General features: G+C 49.0%; 1 protein-coding gene across 1 annotated transcript in view; it reads right to left on the minus strand.

Annotated features, from left to right (window-relative positions):
* Positions 1-18,896, minus strand: part of LOC138505064 (mucin-19-like) — a 424,600-nt gene that overhangs the window by 77,025 nt on the left and 328,679 nt on the right. Inside the window, exon 49 of the mRNA XM_069625388.1 lies at positions 9,667-13,904. Coding sequence (XP_069481489.1) covers positions 9,667-13,904 — 4,238 coding nt within the window. The remainder of the gene's footprint in view (positions 1-9,666; positions 13,905-18,896) is intronic.

The following is an 18,896-nucleotide window of genomic DNA, read 5'->3' on the forward strand; positions in this document are numbered from 1 at the left end:
ACGACTTAAGGATGAGATGCACGATCAATGGAAACAAAGACCTCAGTACCGCCGGGATATAATGGAAGAATCTTAGATATTTCAAATGAAAAAGCAGGAGAAACTTCAGGTCAGGAAACATATGCAACAGAGTAGTGCGTGGCTTCCAGCATTCGAACTGTCAGAGGGTTTGTTGGTTGGGATTGGAGAGGATTGTCAGACTCGTCTTCTTGTCACAGTACTGGAATAACAGGGGGTGCGCGCCAGGATGTAGGGGGATTTATGGAACTGGGTTTGTGAGAGAGCAGGAAGGACACATTGCAGCATGCATGTGCTTAAGAAGAGCTGTGTTGGTAAAACACTGATCTGGAACATGTGAGTATGCTCCAGACCAGTCGTGCCAAGTGTTTTGGAAGTGCTGTGTGTGGCTCCTCGTTCAAGAACCTGTAAAGGTCCAGCAGGGCAGGATTCAAGTGCTTATTGTGAGGTAGGTTTGTGTGACCAGTCCTGAAATAGCTTTGGGTTCATCGGGCCAACAATGGGTGAATTTAGGATCAGGGTGGGTGGGATTTAGTTATGGAGAAACAACTGGCAAGTGACATATCTAAGTGTTCAAAATGTTTATTACACAAAGGCATTTGTGCGTCTAAAGACAGACTTGTGCTACGGTGGTAATACTAGTGGCACAATAGAAGCCCCTCAAAACAGTTTCCAGAAGGTTGCATGTGACAGCCTCACATTCAAGGTCTGATGCACTCATCTCATACCACTGCTGTGAGTACGGTTGCCAGATGAATGTCAGTAGGGACACAATTTACCAGTTCTGGGCTTTCACTTCTCCGTCCATTGCTTGAAGCTGCAGTGTTGGGTCACTTCAATTGGATAAATTGGACTGAAATAAAAACTAAGGTAATAGCAAAGCCCAGAATTGGAGTAGGGTGTCCCTCATGACCAGGAATAACCTGGCACCAAAAGCAGTGAGTAGTGTGAGTTCTCTTCCCTGCAGTGCTGGGACTGATATAGAAAATAATTCTTACCATCATCATGTCTTCATAATTGAACATGAAATACATTCCTTCGTTGGAAGACACTCTGATGTACAAGCCATTCCTATCTATCTGGATTCCAGAGTGGCTGTATGGCAAGGTAACTCTTGTTGGCGGTGAAAGGGAGATAGAGAGAAAGAGGCTCTGTGTTAATAAGTGAAGTGTTGACTACACAAGAGGACACACAATTCGTTGGAGGGGGAGCAAATAACAGAAACACACCCTGAAGAGGATTACCCCATTAATTTTCACCACAACGGCGAATCACAATGCCCTGCATGGTATGCCCTTTTTAGCCCCCATTTATTCGACTTGAAAATACTTGCTTCTCTCCCTAGCACCGTTCTAGAGGAGGTGTGTTGGCCAACTCGTGCTCTGGGTCGGATCAGCAGAGATTTGCACCCAAAAGGAATCAAAGGAGAAACCCAGACTATGATGTCAACCCCATGTGGAGCTTCCTTGCCCTCACCCAAGGAACAGAAGGCCCCCCTTGCAGCCCAGGAGACTCACAGGCACTTGTGTTCCACTAAATGTGCCCTTGATGAAAAAGGATTGAATTGTATTTTTAAGTATTTCGGATCATCACCCCCAAATGATTTTTGTATGATACTTCTCACCCTTTTTTATAATGCCTTTCTATTTTACTTAATTGTAATGATACTTTATGAGGTACCAAAATGGTGTAGTTTTTCTATTATTGTAAAACTGTCGATACAAACAAATGTACACAAACGATATATCTTACGAAAGAGAAATGATGCTAACAGCAGTGGCCGTGCAATGCGTAAGGTCTCAGGCTAAGTTAAGGTAATGCTGCATGCGCCCAATGTTCTGCATTTAGTGATATACACATTCTGCTGCCACTAGTTAAAGGTCCAACAAGGGGTGCCTATGATGAACACCCCTGCTGCTACTAAACCTCTCCCCGAACCATCATGTATGCACCAAAACCTTCAAACTTACTCCTCATTGTTGACTAAAATGATGCTGTCTGTGATCTCAATGGTTTCGCCCTCCAAATGCATCGTGATTTTGACAATATTTGGCACGTGTTCCACGATTTTTCTCTGGAAATGGATGTAGAAGTCCTCGTAGGAGCTTTTGCAGTTGGAGGCAAAGAGGTAGTTGCAGGTGCCGGGGAAGTGATAGATCTCCCCATCAAAGGTCTTAAAGTGGGAGTTGCCCCACGTGCTGCAAACCTGGTCATTGTGTGCGGTGATAAGAGCTGTGGATTCAAAGCATAGTGTGAGGCACGTCCGCTGCCTTGGTAGGTCTCTCCAGAGCTAGAAGCATGCGAGTGGTGCTGATGATCTCCACTGCTACCTGTGCCCAGCTACCAATGCCTCTCTCTTTAGCCTCACCAAGATAGTTCTACAAATACACCAGGTGTGAGTTTTCTTAACCTCTTAGGCAATTTGCGAGGGGGCACAATAGCGCTTATCAGAGATCACAATAAAGTTACATGTATCTGTGAATCCCTCTTGAATGGAAAGTAGCCCACAGTTAGGGCCTATGATTTTGCAACCTCTGGGAGTTACAGGGGAATGTATGCGGTTACCAAAACCCCAAAAGATCACAATGGGTTTTAAGACTAAATTTAACCATTTGGTAAAGACAAAAATATAGTCAAATAAAACGACTGTTGATAGCAACTTATTTACTGAGTACATTCAACCGTCTTTAATAATGAGTCACATATTGCAATAATTTCTGAGGTAACAAGTTGGTACTTATAACGCATGGGCAGTGGGTCTGGTGCTTAAATAGCAACAAGTCGAATTTTATTTTCGCATTTTTTTCAATCAAATTTTAACCCCAAAATGTAGATGGTGAGATGGGGACAGGCAATATTGCAGGGGAGGGGTGTGTTACGAGGATCAGTGCAGTGGTTGCGCGCGTCTCCCCCCACTTACTGTGGTAAAAGTTCCATTTAAATAATTCAAACAAATACAATAGACGTTTTAAAAAAAGAAATTATCATCAAAAGACATACAACCAATACATCATCACTGGCAACATCATGTATCAAAGAAAAAATGGTTCTATTTCCAACCAATTGCCTGTACCTAGTTTCTATAACGATACATAGCAGCTTCCATTATCACAAAGAGGCATCCTCAATTTTGAGTACAGTTTCGTTTTTTGTGGAAGTCCCTATGTGCTCCTGGTGAGTCAGAATCAAACCGCAAGATAATTTTGGGATACACCCGATTAACAATTTGCACATTGATGCTGAATCGTGGTGGCATTCATGCATGAACATGCTCCCACTTACCTGTCTGCACATCTGTCTGACTATGCCTGTATCCGTCTCTATACACAGGTCTGTCTCCATTATAGCCACCAATCCCAATTCTAGCTATCTAGATGGCTGTCCCAAGAATCTCCGGCTGCCCTCAAAGTATGTCATCATTTAGCTGCCTGTATCTCTTTTACTGTCCATAGGCTTCTGGATCTCCACTCGTCAGTTCTCACGGTTGTCTGTCCGTCCCTCCCTTGTGTTGGTCTCTCGCTCTTGAATCACGTGGTTTAGGATAAGGAACATTGATTCCAATCAGACTCACAGATAATGATCCAGGCCCTTCACTCCCAAGGTTTGAGTAACACAGCTGTGATATAAGAGTGCTTTGAAACCCTAGCTCGGGAAGCCCTATCAAATAAGCCAAAACAAAGAGGTGATGACTGGAAGGTTTAAAATGAATCTTACCCACTGGCATTGCTCTGGGCAACCCTCCAGACCATTGCTCTTCGCCTGCCAAGCCATTACAGAAGGGGAAAGACCATATGCAAATCAGGCTTGGACCCACCCCAAAAGGGGCAGTCCAAAACAAACTGCTAGGTAACATCCCTTCTGCATGAGACCACAAGCATTCCCAAACATGTTTCGGCCTTGTTGGGCCTCATCAGTGAGGAGTAGCTTGGGTCTCTAGGCCCAGCAGGCACGGGGCCCACGTCTGGGTATACCCATCCCACTCAGGGTGACAAAGCAAAAACAAAGAAGTGATGGCTGGAAGGTTTAGAATGAATCTTAACCACAGGCATAGCTCTGGGCAACCCTCCAGATCATCATTCTTCGCCTGCCAAGTCATTACAGAAGGGGAAAGACCATATTCATATCAGGTTTGCTCCCACCCCAAAAGGGGCAGTCCAGCCCGGACTGCCAGGTCACATCCCTTCTGCACGAGACCACAAGTATGCCCAAACATGTTTCAGCCTTGTTGGGCCTCATCATTGAGGAGTAGCTTGGGTCTCTAGGCCCAGCACGCACGGGACCCACTTCTGGGCATACCTGTCCCACTCGGGGTGACAAAGCAAAAACAAAGAGGTGATGGCTGGAAGGTTTAGAATTAATCTTAACCACTGGCATTGCTCTGGGCAACCCTCCAGACCATCGTTCTTCACCTGCCAAGCCATTACAGAAGGGGAAAGACCATATATAACGATACGTAGCATCTTCCATTATCACAAAGAGGCATCCTCAATTTTGAGTACAGTTTCCTTTTTTGTGGAAGTCCCTATGTGCTCTTGGTCAATCTGAATCAAACCGCAAGATCATTTCGGGATACACATGATTCACAATTTGCACATTGATGCCGAATCGTGGCGGCATCCATGAACATGCTCCCACTTACATGTCTGCACATCTGTCTGACTATACCTGTATCCGTCTCTATACACAGGTCTGTCTCCATTATAGCCGCCAATCCCAATTCTAGCTATCTAGATGGTTGTCCCAAGAAACTCCGGCTGCCCTCAAAGTATGTCATCATTTAGCTGCCTGTATCTCTTTTACTGTGCATAGGCTTCTGGATCTCCACTCGTCAGTTCTCACGGTTGTCTGTCCGTCCCTCCTTTGTGTTGGTCTCTCGCTCTTGAATCACGTGGTTTATAAAAAGGAACGTTGATTCCAATCAGACACACAATGGATCAGGCCCTTCACTCCCAAGGCTTGAGTGACACAGCTGTGATATAAAAGTGCTTTGAAGCCCTGGCTCGTGAAGCCTGTCAAATAAGCCTACGTGCACAAACATTCGAAACGGTTTGCAATTTGCATCAACTTCTTCTTCTCCAGAAAATACAATTAATAGTTTTGGTTGATTGGTGCTGCAGACAACGCTTTCTAGCTATTGCCACATACATGGGAGAGGGCTCAGGTGATGAAGCGGACTAAGAACAGAAGTCAGGTATTCCATGCCGTGGGTATCCTTCCACATCCCAACTAGTGCATTGCAAAATGATGGACACATAAAAGAATGCTATGGCATGCATGATGCACCGAGGCACAGGGAAAGCAGTGTACCCATATAGTGTAAAAGGCATTTCTCCATTCCCAAACCATCATCAAAAGACATGGTCACTAATGTGAGTATCCGAACATATGATGGTCAGCCCACAAATGGTGAATGTCTTGAAAATCCCCATACATATCCTATAAAATATCCAAAGCTGTTGGCGAAGTCTGTGCTTGTTAAAATAGCTGCTTCATCCAATGTCATCTTTTTTTAATTAAAGTTCTGCAGCGACATGTAGCAAAAAAAAAATACTTACGCCTTGAGATCAGCTTAGGTGCACCTGTTGAAATCAAGGTGACTCCTTCGGGTAATTCTAGTGAAACAAAATAAAAGGATGGCATTAGGGTGCAAATGCACAATAAATATATAAATAAACCAGAGCATTATTGAAGGTGGCGCGACTAGGGGATGAGTGCAAGTGATAACATTTCCTGGTGACACCGCTAAAAAGGGCCTTGATCCACTGAAGGGAAATAGCTGGGGTGGTTGACAAAAGCAACAGAATGGCATAAGTAAAATATACATAGAAGCGATACTTGCACTTGATCATTAGTGTCTCAGGTAAACCAAACAGGTGGTTGGGTGTACCATGGGTGCTATCCAGTTCAGTAGCAGAGGCAGCTTTTGGTGCTGGGGCGGGGTTAATAGGGCACCAGGGGGACTTAGAGGGGGTGGCCGCCCGGCTCTGGCACTGATCCAGATCCCTCTTCTGCTACACGAGCAAGCACACTTGCACGCGGTCTGGTGAGGCATATTTGGAACAGTCAAAAGCCAGACTGACCTCAAAGTGAAGTTGTTTCCCCCAACCTGCCAAAAGGGCGGTAATGAGTATACACCAAGAATGTCATGCTCGTAGGCTGGTGATGCAGGGAAGCAGGTGAACATTTTGTGTCATGCTTGGTCACAGTATTGTGATGGTGTATACTGGAGTTCAACTGTCCATCCCACATTACATTCTGGAAGCTAAAGTCCTACAGTAGATAGGATTGCAGGAGCACGCTGGGATTTGCAACACTTCTCGATGAGAAAAGTTCTGCCATCAAATGCGCCCAGAAATACTTTCCTCAAATGTCTTGTCCCTGACTACATTTAATGAAAGAGGGGAGTCTGTATGCTGTGTTGTGTGAATTAAACTTTGCCACTTCGCTGAAGGCAGCGACTGTAACACATATTCATCTTCTCCATAATTGATTTGTATCTTCGTACGAACTACACATTGTCAATTTCTGCCTGTTCGCTCTGGGGTCACCAACCATGAAAGGTATGTGATTGCACTGTCTGAGGGGGATGTCAATTTCCAAAGTCTAAGACCTTTCCATTTCATGACATTCTAGGCGCCTTGTACTTCGTGGCTGTCTACACTGTGGGAATATCAGAGAATTGCTGGGTGAGGCATTTGTTACTTTTACCCTTATGGGAATCAGATATGCATTCAAGACCACTAGCACCACTAGTACAGATGTAAGCTATGACCCTGTATGGAAGCCATTGATGTGCTACTGGGGAGCTGTCCCTTTGCATGCAATCACCTGAATATCCGGGGGATTGTGCGTACAAGGGCGATGAAGAACAAGGAATGGGGGACCTACCGTTCTCATCTTGTTGAACAAAAGAATACTGCCCGGCATCGTCGTACTGCTGTCTAAGCTCCTCGTCGGCTGCGTGGGCTGAAAAGAAACACATGAAACCACTTAAGATCTGGTGTCCTTCCTGATGGGTCAATTCTTATATTGAGAACAGGTAAAGGAGTCCAGGATGCGGGGGGTGTCTCCTGACACTGTGGTTTCATTAAGTGCATTCGGTATAAATCACTTCCCAGTTATAAGAAAGGAAAGTAGAAGGCCAACACAGATGGCCGACCTAGTGCTGCATGGAAAGGAGCAGGGTTCCGGGGGCCGGGGGAGGACCATTTAGTAAGTGCACTGCTATTGAACAATCGCTTTTTAGCAGAGTACATTCCCACCCACCTCCTCCATCCACAGAGGATCAGGTGGAGGGAGCTGCCTCCAGATTCAAGAATCCATGAACTTTAATACTCAATATGCAGCGAATAAGAAAGGGCTCCTCTGTTAGGTTATAGTTCCTTTCTATAGTGACCTTATGCCGTGGCAGGGGAGTTGCTAGGTCTGGAAAAGACCCGGGGCTAAGCTGATGTTGGAACTGTTGGGACTGGGGGCTAGCTAGTCTTTTGGCTGTAGCTCCTGAGATTCTATCCGGGGCTACAACCAAAAGATCAGGGGCTATAGCCCCCTTAGCCCCCCCTAGCAACGCCCCTGTGCCGTGGCATTTGCCAAAATGTCTGCCTCTTCCTTCAATATGTGGTTATTTGCCCTTCAGATGCATACTATCCAATGACATATTGTCCAGTGACAGTCTTTTCCGTAACCTTAAGCCCCTGAGTAATGCCCCTCCCCAGCCCCCACCTTGCAATGATAATGATGATGTGTTATTTATATAGCGCTTTCGCCAAAGCATATTTACATACAAAATCGCACAACTGAAGGTGGTACTCATTTATCGACCTACGAAGGATGAAAGGCTGAGCTGGCCTTGCCAGGATTAAAACCTACGACATGCAGATTACGCACAGATCACATCAGCCAGCACTCAACCCACTGATCTATCGTACCTGAATTGTAGTGACTACAGAGGGAACCATGCTGTTCATAAAGATATGGCTGAAATGCTGGTACACATTTTTTCTTTACACCTTTGACTTCTTTAACTGACCCATAATTGAGACAGAGAGGTGTTGGGGGTCCCTTTCAGAACCAGCTGCCAAGACAACCTACCTGCTTTGGTACTGAGTTTGCATGAGCCCTGTGCCAGCCTTTGTGTTCCATACCCTACCACCCTTTCCATGCTAAGGTAGTGACAACCCCAACCAGCTATGGGGAAGGTTATGCAAGGCCTGCTCAAACGTTGTGATCCATATTCTGTGAAGATGCCCTGACAACCTCTATAATAAAGATGAGATGGTTGGCTTGCTCCGGTGCCGCTACCTCCTGCCTGCTCAGATGCTTGGCCTGACCGTATGCTGATACCTCCTGCCTGTTCAGATTATTGGCCTGCTCAGGTACTGATTCCTCCTCCCTGCTCAGGCTGGGATGCTTGGCTTGCCCAGGTTCTGATACCTCCTGCCGGCACAGATGCTTGGCCTGCTCAGGTTCTGATGCCTCCTGCCTGCTCAGATGTTGGGATGCTTCGCCTGCCCAGGTGCTGATATCGCCTGCCTGCTAAGATGTTGGGATGCTTAGTCTTGCTCAGGTGCCATTGCCTCTTGCATGCTCAGATGCTGGGATGCTTGCCCTGCTCAGGTGCTGATACCCCTTCTTGCACATACACTGGGGTGCTTGGCCTGCTCAGGTGCTGATACCTCCTGCCTGATCACACGTTTGGATCTAAGTCGAACTATGCTCAAGCATTACAGCGCCCTGCTCAGGTGGTGGAACCTGCCTGTTCGGGTGATGGGATTTGAACGTAGATGCCTGTCCACATACAAATGCTCAGCAACAAATGTGCCTGCTGTGTCTAACTCTCCCTAGTATCAATGTGCACCTTGGTGCTTCACCTGAAGTGTTTCTGACTTGTCCTAAAAAAGTAAGGTCATTGTTAATTCGCCCTAGTGGACCACCCCTTCCCATTCTGAGACATCGGTTCTGTGATAATGAACACTTCACATTTGGTGTTCTCATTGTGTACATACTTGAACTCTTGGGGATTAAAAAGTTCACTGAACAATGAAAGCACTTTTTGTGTTGGAGTGATTCCTTGAAAGAAATGCTACGGTAATGGGATCTCCTGCCTGGCCAGGTGTGGGCACAGCTTACGTGCTCATATAGTGGCACGTTCAATCTGCACGCATCCTGGGAACTGAGCTGGTTCGCAGTCTCTACCTTTCCCTGCACCAGCCTGTCTTTAAACATGTATTCCCATTGGCTACTTCGTTAGATACAAGGGCACCCGGCTACTTCTCTAGATAAAAGGATGTGAAGTAAAAGGGATACACTTCCAAGTGTGCTTTCAGGAAGCGACTCCTCTATCAGGTTTCGATAATGAGAGGGGTGCCTGTTAGGGGCGGAGGGCCCCAAATAACGGACAGGAGCCAGCAGAGTGAAGGAGAACTTCTTTATTTCACTTCTAACCAGCAAGTGCCGTGCCCGCACTCCCCCACCCCTCACCACGTCACATCCGCCTGTGACGTCCACCTCACGAGTGAGGTGTCTTAAAGGGCACTCACTCGTGACAACACCCCCGGACAAAATGTCCTTTCAAGTCACCTTTGCAAAACTTGCTTCTCATAACATAACTTGGCCAAGTGGCAACGCTATCAACACTCCTCCACTAACCTGGGAGGCCTCCTCACATTTCTCTGGGGTCTGCCTCGCGGCTCAGGGTCAGAGCCGCCGCCAGTGTCTTCATCAGGGTACACCTGGCGCTGGACCTGTGGTCCGAGGGGGACCCAAGTTTCATCTTGACTGTCTCTTTCAGCTGGGTCGTCTTCTTCCTGTGGTGATCTTTCTTCTGTCTCTTGCATAACATGCTTAAACCTTGAGCTGTTGCGGGTCACTTCCTGCTCTCCATTAGTGGCAGTGATCATTGTTCCTTTGACAGCCACTACTTGGAGCGGTTCTGGTGCAAACTGCGAGTCAGTTTTTTTCATCATGGCCCTTTGAACCCACACTTCATCACCAATTTGGAATTCCTTGGGACGTGCTCTCCTTCTCCTATCAGTCTGTTCGCGAGCTTTCTCCTTCACGGCTTCATCCCTTCTGATGATTTCCTGATCTACTCTGGGCTTCCTCGCTGGGTTGGTGACGACCCTAGTTCTCACTTGATATTTCATCATGAGCTCTGCTGGAGTCCTATTAGTGGCTTCATGAGGCGTGTTGCGGTAATCACGCAACATTCTGCACAGCGCTTGATGAGGGTCAGTTCCTTCCAGGCGTGCTCTTTGCATGGTCTTCTTAATGGACGCCATGAACCTTTCCGCCATTCCATTGGCTTGCGGCCATCTCGGGGTTACTCTTTGGTGACGGAATCCCATGTGCTTTGCAAACACCCCAAATTCATGACCACTGAACGGGGCCCCATTGTCTGACTTGAGAGTCTCTGGTATTCCCCACTCACTGAAGACTTCATCAAATGTTGCTGCGACATGAGCAAATGCTGTCGACTTGACACGTTTTACTATAGGGAATCTTGAATGTTCATCGATGAATAGTAGTAGGTAGTCTCCTTCCTCCTGTGGCCCATAGAAGTCGGCCGCCACTCTCTCCCAGGGATGTTCAGGGATTGGCATGACTTTGAGTGGGACTGGCGGTTCAGGTTTTGCTGTGCAACTGCATGCTATGCAGTTCTTTACCCACCGGTCAACCATATCGTCCATGAAGGGGAACCACACGCTGCACCTCAGCTGGCGTTTGGTGTTCTCCGCACCTCGATGTCCCTCATGCGCCGTTTTGATGACTGCTGCTCGCAGTGAGGTAGGAACAACTATCTTACATCCTCGCAGCAAAATGGAGTTGTCTTGGACTGCCAGTTCTACGTGTATTCTCGCCAGACGCTCCATCTCATCTCGAGATGCTCCTGGGTGGCTCTGGACTGCTCTGCGAAAGTCCTTCCATCTGTTGTTCTCCGTCAAGCTGATTGCTAGTGCCATCGTCGGGTCAGCAGCAGACGCGGTCGCAATGGTGTCAATGGATACGGCGGGCGGTAGTGCATTGGCAGTGACATAGCTTATGTATTCCGCGTCGCCCTGTCTAGGAGTGTGGTTGCCCACTGGGTGTCTGGAGAGGTAATCAGCAGGGTTGTGCTCGCCCCCAGGCCGATGAACAATGTCAAAATCATATTCTTGTAGGCGGATGCCCCATCTTTCGATCCTGGGGGGCATTTTCGTGCGAGGATTGCCAAACAGCGATAACAAGGCCTGATGGTCAGTAATTAGTGTGAATTTTTTTCCGATGATGAAATTATGGAAATGTTCGCACGCCCAGACGGCTGCCAGGCTTTCCTTTTCTGCCTGGGAATACGCAGACTCAGGCGGAGCTAGAGCTCTGCTGGCGTATGCCACAATGTGTCTCGGGTAAGTGTCTTGTCCACTGGTTTGTGCTAAGATTGCCCCTAGCCCCACCGGACTCGCGTCCACCACTATCTCAGTATGCCATTCGGGATCAAAATATGCTAGCCTCCTTGCCTCTGTCAGAGAGTGTTTGATGGTATCAAATGCTACCTGACATTCCTCAGACCATACAAAGGGAGTGTCTTTTTGGAGCAGACGCCTGAGGGGTTCAGTGATGGAAGCAAAATTTTGGATATACCGGGCACAATATCCCGCCATCCCCAGAAAGGACCTGAAGTCGGCAATCTGGGAAGGCTTATCGAGGTGGAAGATGGTCGCCACTTTGTCCGGGTCCGGAGTCATGCCATCTGCAGAGAAGATGTGGCCAAAAAACTTCAGCTTCGCCTTGCTGAACCGACACTTTTCTATATTGAGGGTCAAACCCGCGTCCTGTACTGCCTGGCATGCTGCACGGAGTGCTTCATCGTGTTCACTGCGAGACTTGCCAAAGACCAAAATGTCATCGCTATAGTTGAGAGCTCCTTTAATGGGACGTATGACTTGCCGAATGGTTTCATGAAAAATTTCGGCCGCCGAGGAGATGCCGAAATTTAGTCTCTTGTAGCGGAATAGTCCGTCGTGCGATGCGAACGTGGTGATTGGCGGTGACTCAGGGTGAAGTACTAGCTGATGGTACCCCTGATTTAAGTCTAGTTTGGAGAAAAGGACAGATTTGTTCAGTTGGACTATCATGTCCTCAATCTTGGGTCCAGGGTGTCTCTCCCGCTGTATGGCGGTGTTGGCTACACGCATGTCTACACATATCCTCAGACGACCGCCTTCCTTTGGGACAATCACAAGGGGGGACACCCACGGAGTCGGCCCCGTGGCAGGCTCAATGATATCATCTCTAAGTAGTTGCTTCAGTTCTTTGGACACCGCCTCCTGCAGGTGGAATCCTACCCTTCGTGGGTGTTGTGGGACTGGTTTGACTGCCGCGTCTATGTGTAACTTTATCGGTGGGCCCTTCAATTTACCTAGGCGTTGACACAGTTGCGGAAATTCCCGGACAATGTCATCCTTGGTTATGGCAGTGTTGTCGCGGGATATCAGGGCGCGGATCTGGCCTTGCGGTATAGCTGGACCCTCCGATGATTTGACTACGTCCTCCTCCCGCACGAGAATGTTGATTAATCCGAGACAGGACGCCGTCTTGTAACTTAGCAGGCAGCGACCTTTGGTGGGGCTCCTGATGACGTGGATCACAGTATCGGTGGATTTGTCAGCGAACGTCAATCTTCGTTTGAAGGACCCGACGCTTTGCAGCGGGGTGTCTGCCCCCCATTGGTAGATTTTGGACATGGACAGGTTTAGCGTCAGTTTCTGGCAGAGCGTTAGGAATTCCTTTTCACCCATGACGTTCACCGTAGCTCCAGAGTCAATCAGAAAGCAGAATTGTTTGCCGCAGATGTCAATGGCTATCCTGGGTGCTTCTCGGGCTTCCTGTTCGTCCATTATGAGATTGACAAATTCGTCGCTTGTATGCGGGTCATACGTAGCGTCATAATCATGTTCACTTTGCACTTCAGCTATGAACTCGCGGCGCGTTGCTGGCGGTCCATCATATTCATCAGTAATACGCGCAATTTGTCCTTGTGACTCATAGCCTTGGCCGTCATCTTCCGGGTACACTTCTTCAACTACCCGCACATATCTCCTCGGGCTCTGTTGGTAGAACCGGGGCTGTTGAGGCGGGCTAGTGTAGAATCTTTCAATGGGTCTGACTTGCGCTCTCGTCGTGTCACGTGCGGTGGGGAACGGCTTACCTTCCCTGCATACAGATTGGAAGTGGCCCTCCCTACCGCAGTTGCCGCACTTTTGAGAGAGAGCTGGGCAGGAACCTGCATGCGGAAACGCCATCCCACACCTATAGCATTGTCTCTGCAAACGCGGGGTCGACATGTTGCTTGGAGAAACGCTCTTGTTCCCAGCGTGGATGGCAGCTATCACGTCACTTTTGTCAAGTTGTCCAGCGGCATTGCTGGCTATGTGAGTGGCTTGTTTTTCAACTCTTTCGAGTATACATGCCATTGCACTTACTTCCTCGATGGTGACAGGTTTTTTCAGGAGTTGCTTCTGTAGCGTCGCCGATACACACCCTTCAATCACTCTGAGTCGAAGCGCTTCATCAAGTGAAAACGCGTCAAATTGGCAATGCGCACCTTTGACGCGGAGCCTCGTGAGGAATTCATCCACAGTCTCGTCAGTGCGCTGACGGCATTGGTTAAAGACATATCGTTCATAGTCTCTGTTGGGAGCGATGACAAGACGTTTGTTCAGGGCTGCGATGAGGGCATCAAAATCAGCCATTTCCCCTGGCGGAATGGTTTTGATAAGTGATTTTATCTCTCCCCCTGCCGTGTTTATGAACATGCTGCGCAGTCGAGGGGAGTTTTCTTCTCCAGCGGCCTCAATGAAATTATTGAAGTCCTCCAACCAGTCCACCCATCGTGGTCCTTTATCTGCCTGAGGTGTCATGGAAAACGGGGGCGGCATGCGCCATGCTGTGGCGGTGGATCTGGTGACAGCTGGCGCAGGTGGGGGTTGGGAGCTGGAAGATGCCTGGGCAGCAGTGGTGCTCATGGTGGCGTGTAGGATGTGGCCTCAGCGGTGGATTGGAACTGAGAGTCGTTCTGCTGGCAGGTCGGCACAAAGTCACAGAGGTACTGGGACGAGGAAGAAGGCCCCAGCAAATGAGGAGTGGTGATGTAGAAGAAAAAACATTTTTTTTTTTTTTCCTTTTTAAGCTCTATGCGCCCGTGGTAGTCTGTGGTTGCTTTGTGGTGGTGCTCAGGCTGGCGGAAAGCACCAGGCGCAGTGTGTAGAGAAGTCTTCTACTGCACGGCAGCTGCGTGCGTGGCTTCCAAGGATTCGGATCGCGTGTGAAGGAGGAGGAGGTGGGAAAAGGAGGCCGTTTCAGCGGGGATCCGCTCGTCGGTGGGATCACCGAAGTAAGCACACGGGGGGATCCCCAAAGTGGCGGGAAGGAGGACTGCTGGCACCAGGGAGAATCCTCGTCGCCAAATGTTAGGGGCGGAGGGCCCCAAATAACGGACAGGAGCCAGCAGAGTGAAGGAGAACTTCTTTATTTCACTTCTAACCGGCAAGTGCCGTGCCCGCACTCCCCCGCCCCTCACCACGTCACATCCGCCTGTGACGTCCACCTCACGAGTGAGGTGTCTTAAAGGGCACTCACTCGTGACAGTGCCTTTGCATTAAATGCACTTCCTGTCCAATTAAACTTCAAATATAACAAACACACACACATAACCTCGCTCCATTTGCCATGCGTCACCAAAGAAACAGTGCCTTTCCTGCTAGCCGCCCTCTTAACAGACTGGGCCCAGCCTGGTAACTTGAGGGCATTGTAGTGCCCTGTAAACAGTGCCTCACTGTGGGCCAGCTTAGAAATAACAACACAGGATTTGCCGCGTCCCTGAGAAGGGCCGAAGGGCCCGGTGAGCCGGAGACTAACAGAAGCAATACAGCGCGCCTGCCTGTCGAAGGCCTACACATGAGGGGGGACTGGTTAGTAAGTGGAACAGGCAATGTGTGCTGTGCATACTGCAAGATGATCAGCTTTGTCCAAAGCTAAATGAAATAGGCAGTGTAAGGAGTCATTCAGCATTAAAGCTATAATGCTTGAAGGAAGTTATTAAAAATCCCTTGCTCAGCTCCCCCATGCTTGCTCCCCCAGTGGACCCTCTGTTGACAGTGCCATGCCAGTGACGACGGAAAGGGAAAAGAAAATGGAGGAGGCACCCTGATAACCCAGGTGGTGTCCTCCTCCTCCCTCCCCATGGACGAGGGTGAGGGGCTGGCCAAAAGTGCGGAAGAAAAACAAAAAGGCCCATGAAGGGCAACAAAGAAAAGGGGTGGGGATACCCCTTTATAACAGGCGGGCTCCTTATTGCAGGTAGCATCCAGCCCCTGCAGAAGGACGCCCGCCCACATCAAGGAAGAGGATTTCGTTTGAGGAGAAGGATTTTGGTTTTTGACCCGTGGCTCGAGGTGCTGCCAGGAGGAGAAAGTGAGGAGCGGGCTGAGCAGTCGTTGCCAAGAGGAAACAAGTCAGGGAGCGGCGGACCTGTGTTGCCGGGAGCACACAGCTGGGACCGCGGAAAGCAGAGGAGCGGAGGAGCGCTACAGAGAAGTCGTCACTGCCAACGCCAGAAGGCGGAGCACAGAAGCGGGAGTCCCGGAACCAGCGCAGAGGGGCAAGCGTCATCGGAACAGGAGGCAGGAGGAGAGAGCTACACGTGGGGAACGAGCTCCGTATTGAAGCTGCAGCAACAGGTAAGGCGACCGCAAGGGGAAGGAGTCGCGGTGCCTGCACGTACACCAGGGAAGTACCGCCTTAGGGGGAGGCTGGAGCCACGGGCCCGCCCAGGTGAAACAACGAAAAGGCATGCAATGTACTATTAGATCTGAAAGCAGCTGATGTCATCACGTGCAATAATTTTGTTAACCAGCTGATAACAGAAAACTGACATTTTGTGTAGAGCCAACAGCGCACGCAGGGTACCTAGTTCAACCATATTTGCACGAGCAGCTGCCTGGCAAGGAGGAGCTTGCAAGTTTGGGATAACAAGCTTAGGAGAAACTGAACAAAGGGGGTCATAGAGGCCAGTGTTTAAGAACTTTTTTGGCCAGTACTGAGCAGGGATCTGGAGGCATTCATGGCAATGGCCAGGTTGGCTGCTGCCAAGCATGGGCTCAACTAGATGGAGGTCATGATCCCACAGCCAAGGGAGGAGCCAAGGGAGGAGCAAGCGGGGCCCAGCCAGAGGCCAGATTCTACCCTTATGTTCCCTGACAATGAAGAAATGTTGAGAGAATTACAAGGGAGAGAGGGAGAAGAAGCAGAAGGACATGGCTAGGAAGAAGATGAGACGGCCACGGAGAGAAAAAGAACCATGACACAGAAAGGCAGAGCAAGCAACGAACAAGCCAGGACTGGTAAAAAGCCCAGACCGATCGGGGCGAGAGGCAAAGGAAGGGCACAGGAGGTTGTAGCCGTACCGGCACCTACACCTTTGTGGACTCCAGGGAACCGTGGTCCACCCAGCACACCTGTATCCAGACCGGTGTAGTGTCTGAAGAGGGGCACACATCCTTGGAGGCAGTGAAAGGCATGATCATGCATTGTATGAAGGCATGGGGCAATGGGGGCAGTGGTCAGTTATTGAGTGGTAATGTGAATGCTTTCAATCAAATTGCGAGTGAGGCGGCATTGGTACAACAGAGGGGGGTGACTCTGGGGCCAGGAGGGCTGGGCTCAGGGGGCTATCAGACAGGTAATCCTCTCAATACTGGGTTTCCAGGAAGGGTGGTCCAGTTGCCTCAAGGGTATGAGGTAACAGCATTGAATAATTCAAACTCCTTGTGGGGGGTATTACAATGCCTCAGGAAGGTGCAGCGCTAACAGGGGCACCAGAGGGTCCTGCCAGGACCTGGGGTGAACTCCGTTAATGCCAATAGCATGCAAGGGGGAATGTGGGGTCCCAATATGACACAATATGGAAGACCAATGCCAGGCTTCGCTCCAGTCCGGGTGTCAGTAAGCTCCTTGGTGTGGCACATACCAGGGACTACCAAGGAGAAGGTGTGGAGGAAGGAATTTATTGAAATCTTGGACTTAGTGGGAATGGAACCCTTGGGGGAAGGTATAAAGGATTTGTCAGAAAAAGAGAAGGAGAAGAGGGACAGGGAGAAACCCAAGGTGTAACCAACCATACACAACTGGCTAAAGTCATTCAAAATGTATATGTCAATTATGCTGGAGGGATACCCTCATGATGCATTGTCAATGATTGCTTATGAACAGTATATCCATAATTTGTATTTGAAGCATGGGGGTGAAGGTTGGTTACAGTATGACCAGGGTTTTCATCTAAAAATGCAAGTCTGGCCAGCATTGTCTTGGGATGAGATGGACATTGGGGGATTCATAGAAAAAATGGTGCCCGCAAGTGAAGGAGGGGACAAGGCCCAAGGAGAAAAGCCGCAAATCTGGAGGGGCAGAAGGGGGTTATTCCCAACAGTGGAGGGCGTCCTTTCACAGGCACTCCTCCTGGAACAGCCGAGCAAGCTACCAGGGGGAGCAAGCAGAATGCTGGAGGTTTAATACTGAACAGGCTTACCCCTTCGGCAAAACATGCTGATTCAGGCATGCATGGGGTAAGAGCACAGGGGACCGCAACTCCTCAGCCAGTGAAGGGAAGCGGAGGAGCAGCCCCAAAGCAAAGGAGAAACGAAAGAGGGAATGATGGCAAAGCGCTCATGTTAAAGTGTACATACCCGCGGGTGTCTCAGATTGTGATTAAAAATTGTTTGCCCACACCGGTTAGCCTCAAGGGAATGACTCCCTGGTTAAATACATACCACAACACTGGTGATGCAAAATTGCTATGGGAAGGTTTCAGGTGGGGTTTCAAAATTCCATGCACAGGGGTTAAGAAGGGCAAGGAGGCTCTTAACTTGAGGTCAGCATTGGGGATGCCAGAGGTGGTTGCGCTTAAAGTGGACAAAGAAATCAACCTGGGGAGAGTGGCTGGCCCATTCACGTGTCCACCAATGGAAAATTTAGTAGTATCTCCTTTGGGTTTAGTCCCTAAGAAGGAGAAAGGGCAATATCGCTTAATCCACCACCTCTCCTTTCCTGAAGGCGAATCAGTGAACGACGGCATAGCCGTAGAGTTGTGTCGAGTACAGTATGCCTCTTTTGATGATGTGGTGGAAATGGTGAGGGCGGCCGGGAGGGGGGCCCTGATGGAAAAAGCCAGCATTGAGTTGGCGTTCTGCTTATTGACTATCCACAATGAGAGTCAAAACTTGTTTGGTTTCTAGGTCCAGGACCAGTACTTCTATGATAAATGTTTGCCTATGGGGTGCGCCATTTCTTGTGCATATTTTGAGGCGTTTAGCACCTTTTGGAGTTCACAGTAAAACAAGAGTGTCAGGAGGGGGGTATATTGCATTACATGGATGATGTTTTGTTCATCGGCAAACAAGGGACCAAGAAGTGTGGTTCCCTCATGATTACATTCCAGGGGTTAATGAGGGAGATGGGAGTTCTGCTGGCCAAAGGGAAGACGGTGGGGCCAGTTACCTGCTTGACTTTCCTAGGGATAGAAATTGACTCAGTCAAAGGGGAGTGCAGGCTCCCTCAGGATAAAGTGATGAAATTGAAGCAGAATATCAAGGGTTTGAGGGGAAGGAGTAATGCGACCCTGAAGGAGCTCCAGTCGCTGGCAGGCAATCTCAATTTTGTGGGGAAGGTCATCCCAGCAGGTAAAGTGTTTGCAAGAAGTATCGAGCTCAAGACAGTGGGGTTACAACATGCCGGTCAACATGTCAGTCTGGGATCCGAAGTGAGGGAGGACCTTCGGGATGTGGGAACATTTCTTGGAATATTTCAACGAGGTACTGCTATAATGTGAGGATTGGACCAGCAAG

Source organism: Ambystoma mexicanum, chromosome 11 (genome assembly GCF_040938575.1).
Source record: "Ambystoma mexicanum isolate Mex_15411 chromosome 11, UKY_AmexF1_1, whole genome shotgun sequence".
NCBI lineage: Eukaryota > Metazoa > Chordata > Amphibia > Caudata > Ambystomatidae > Ambystoma > Ambystoma mexicanum.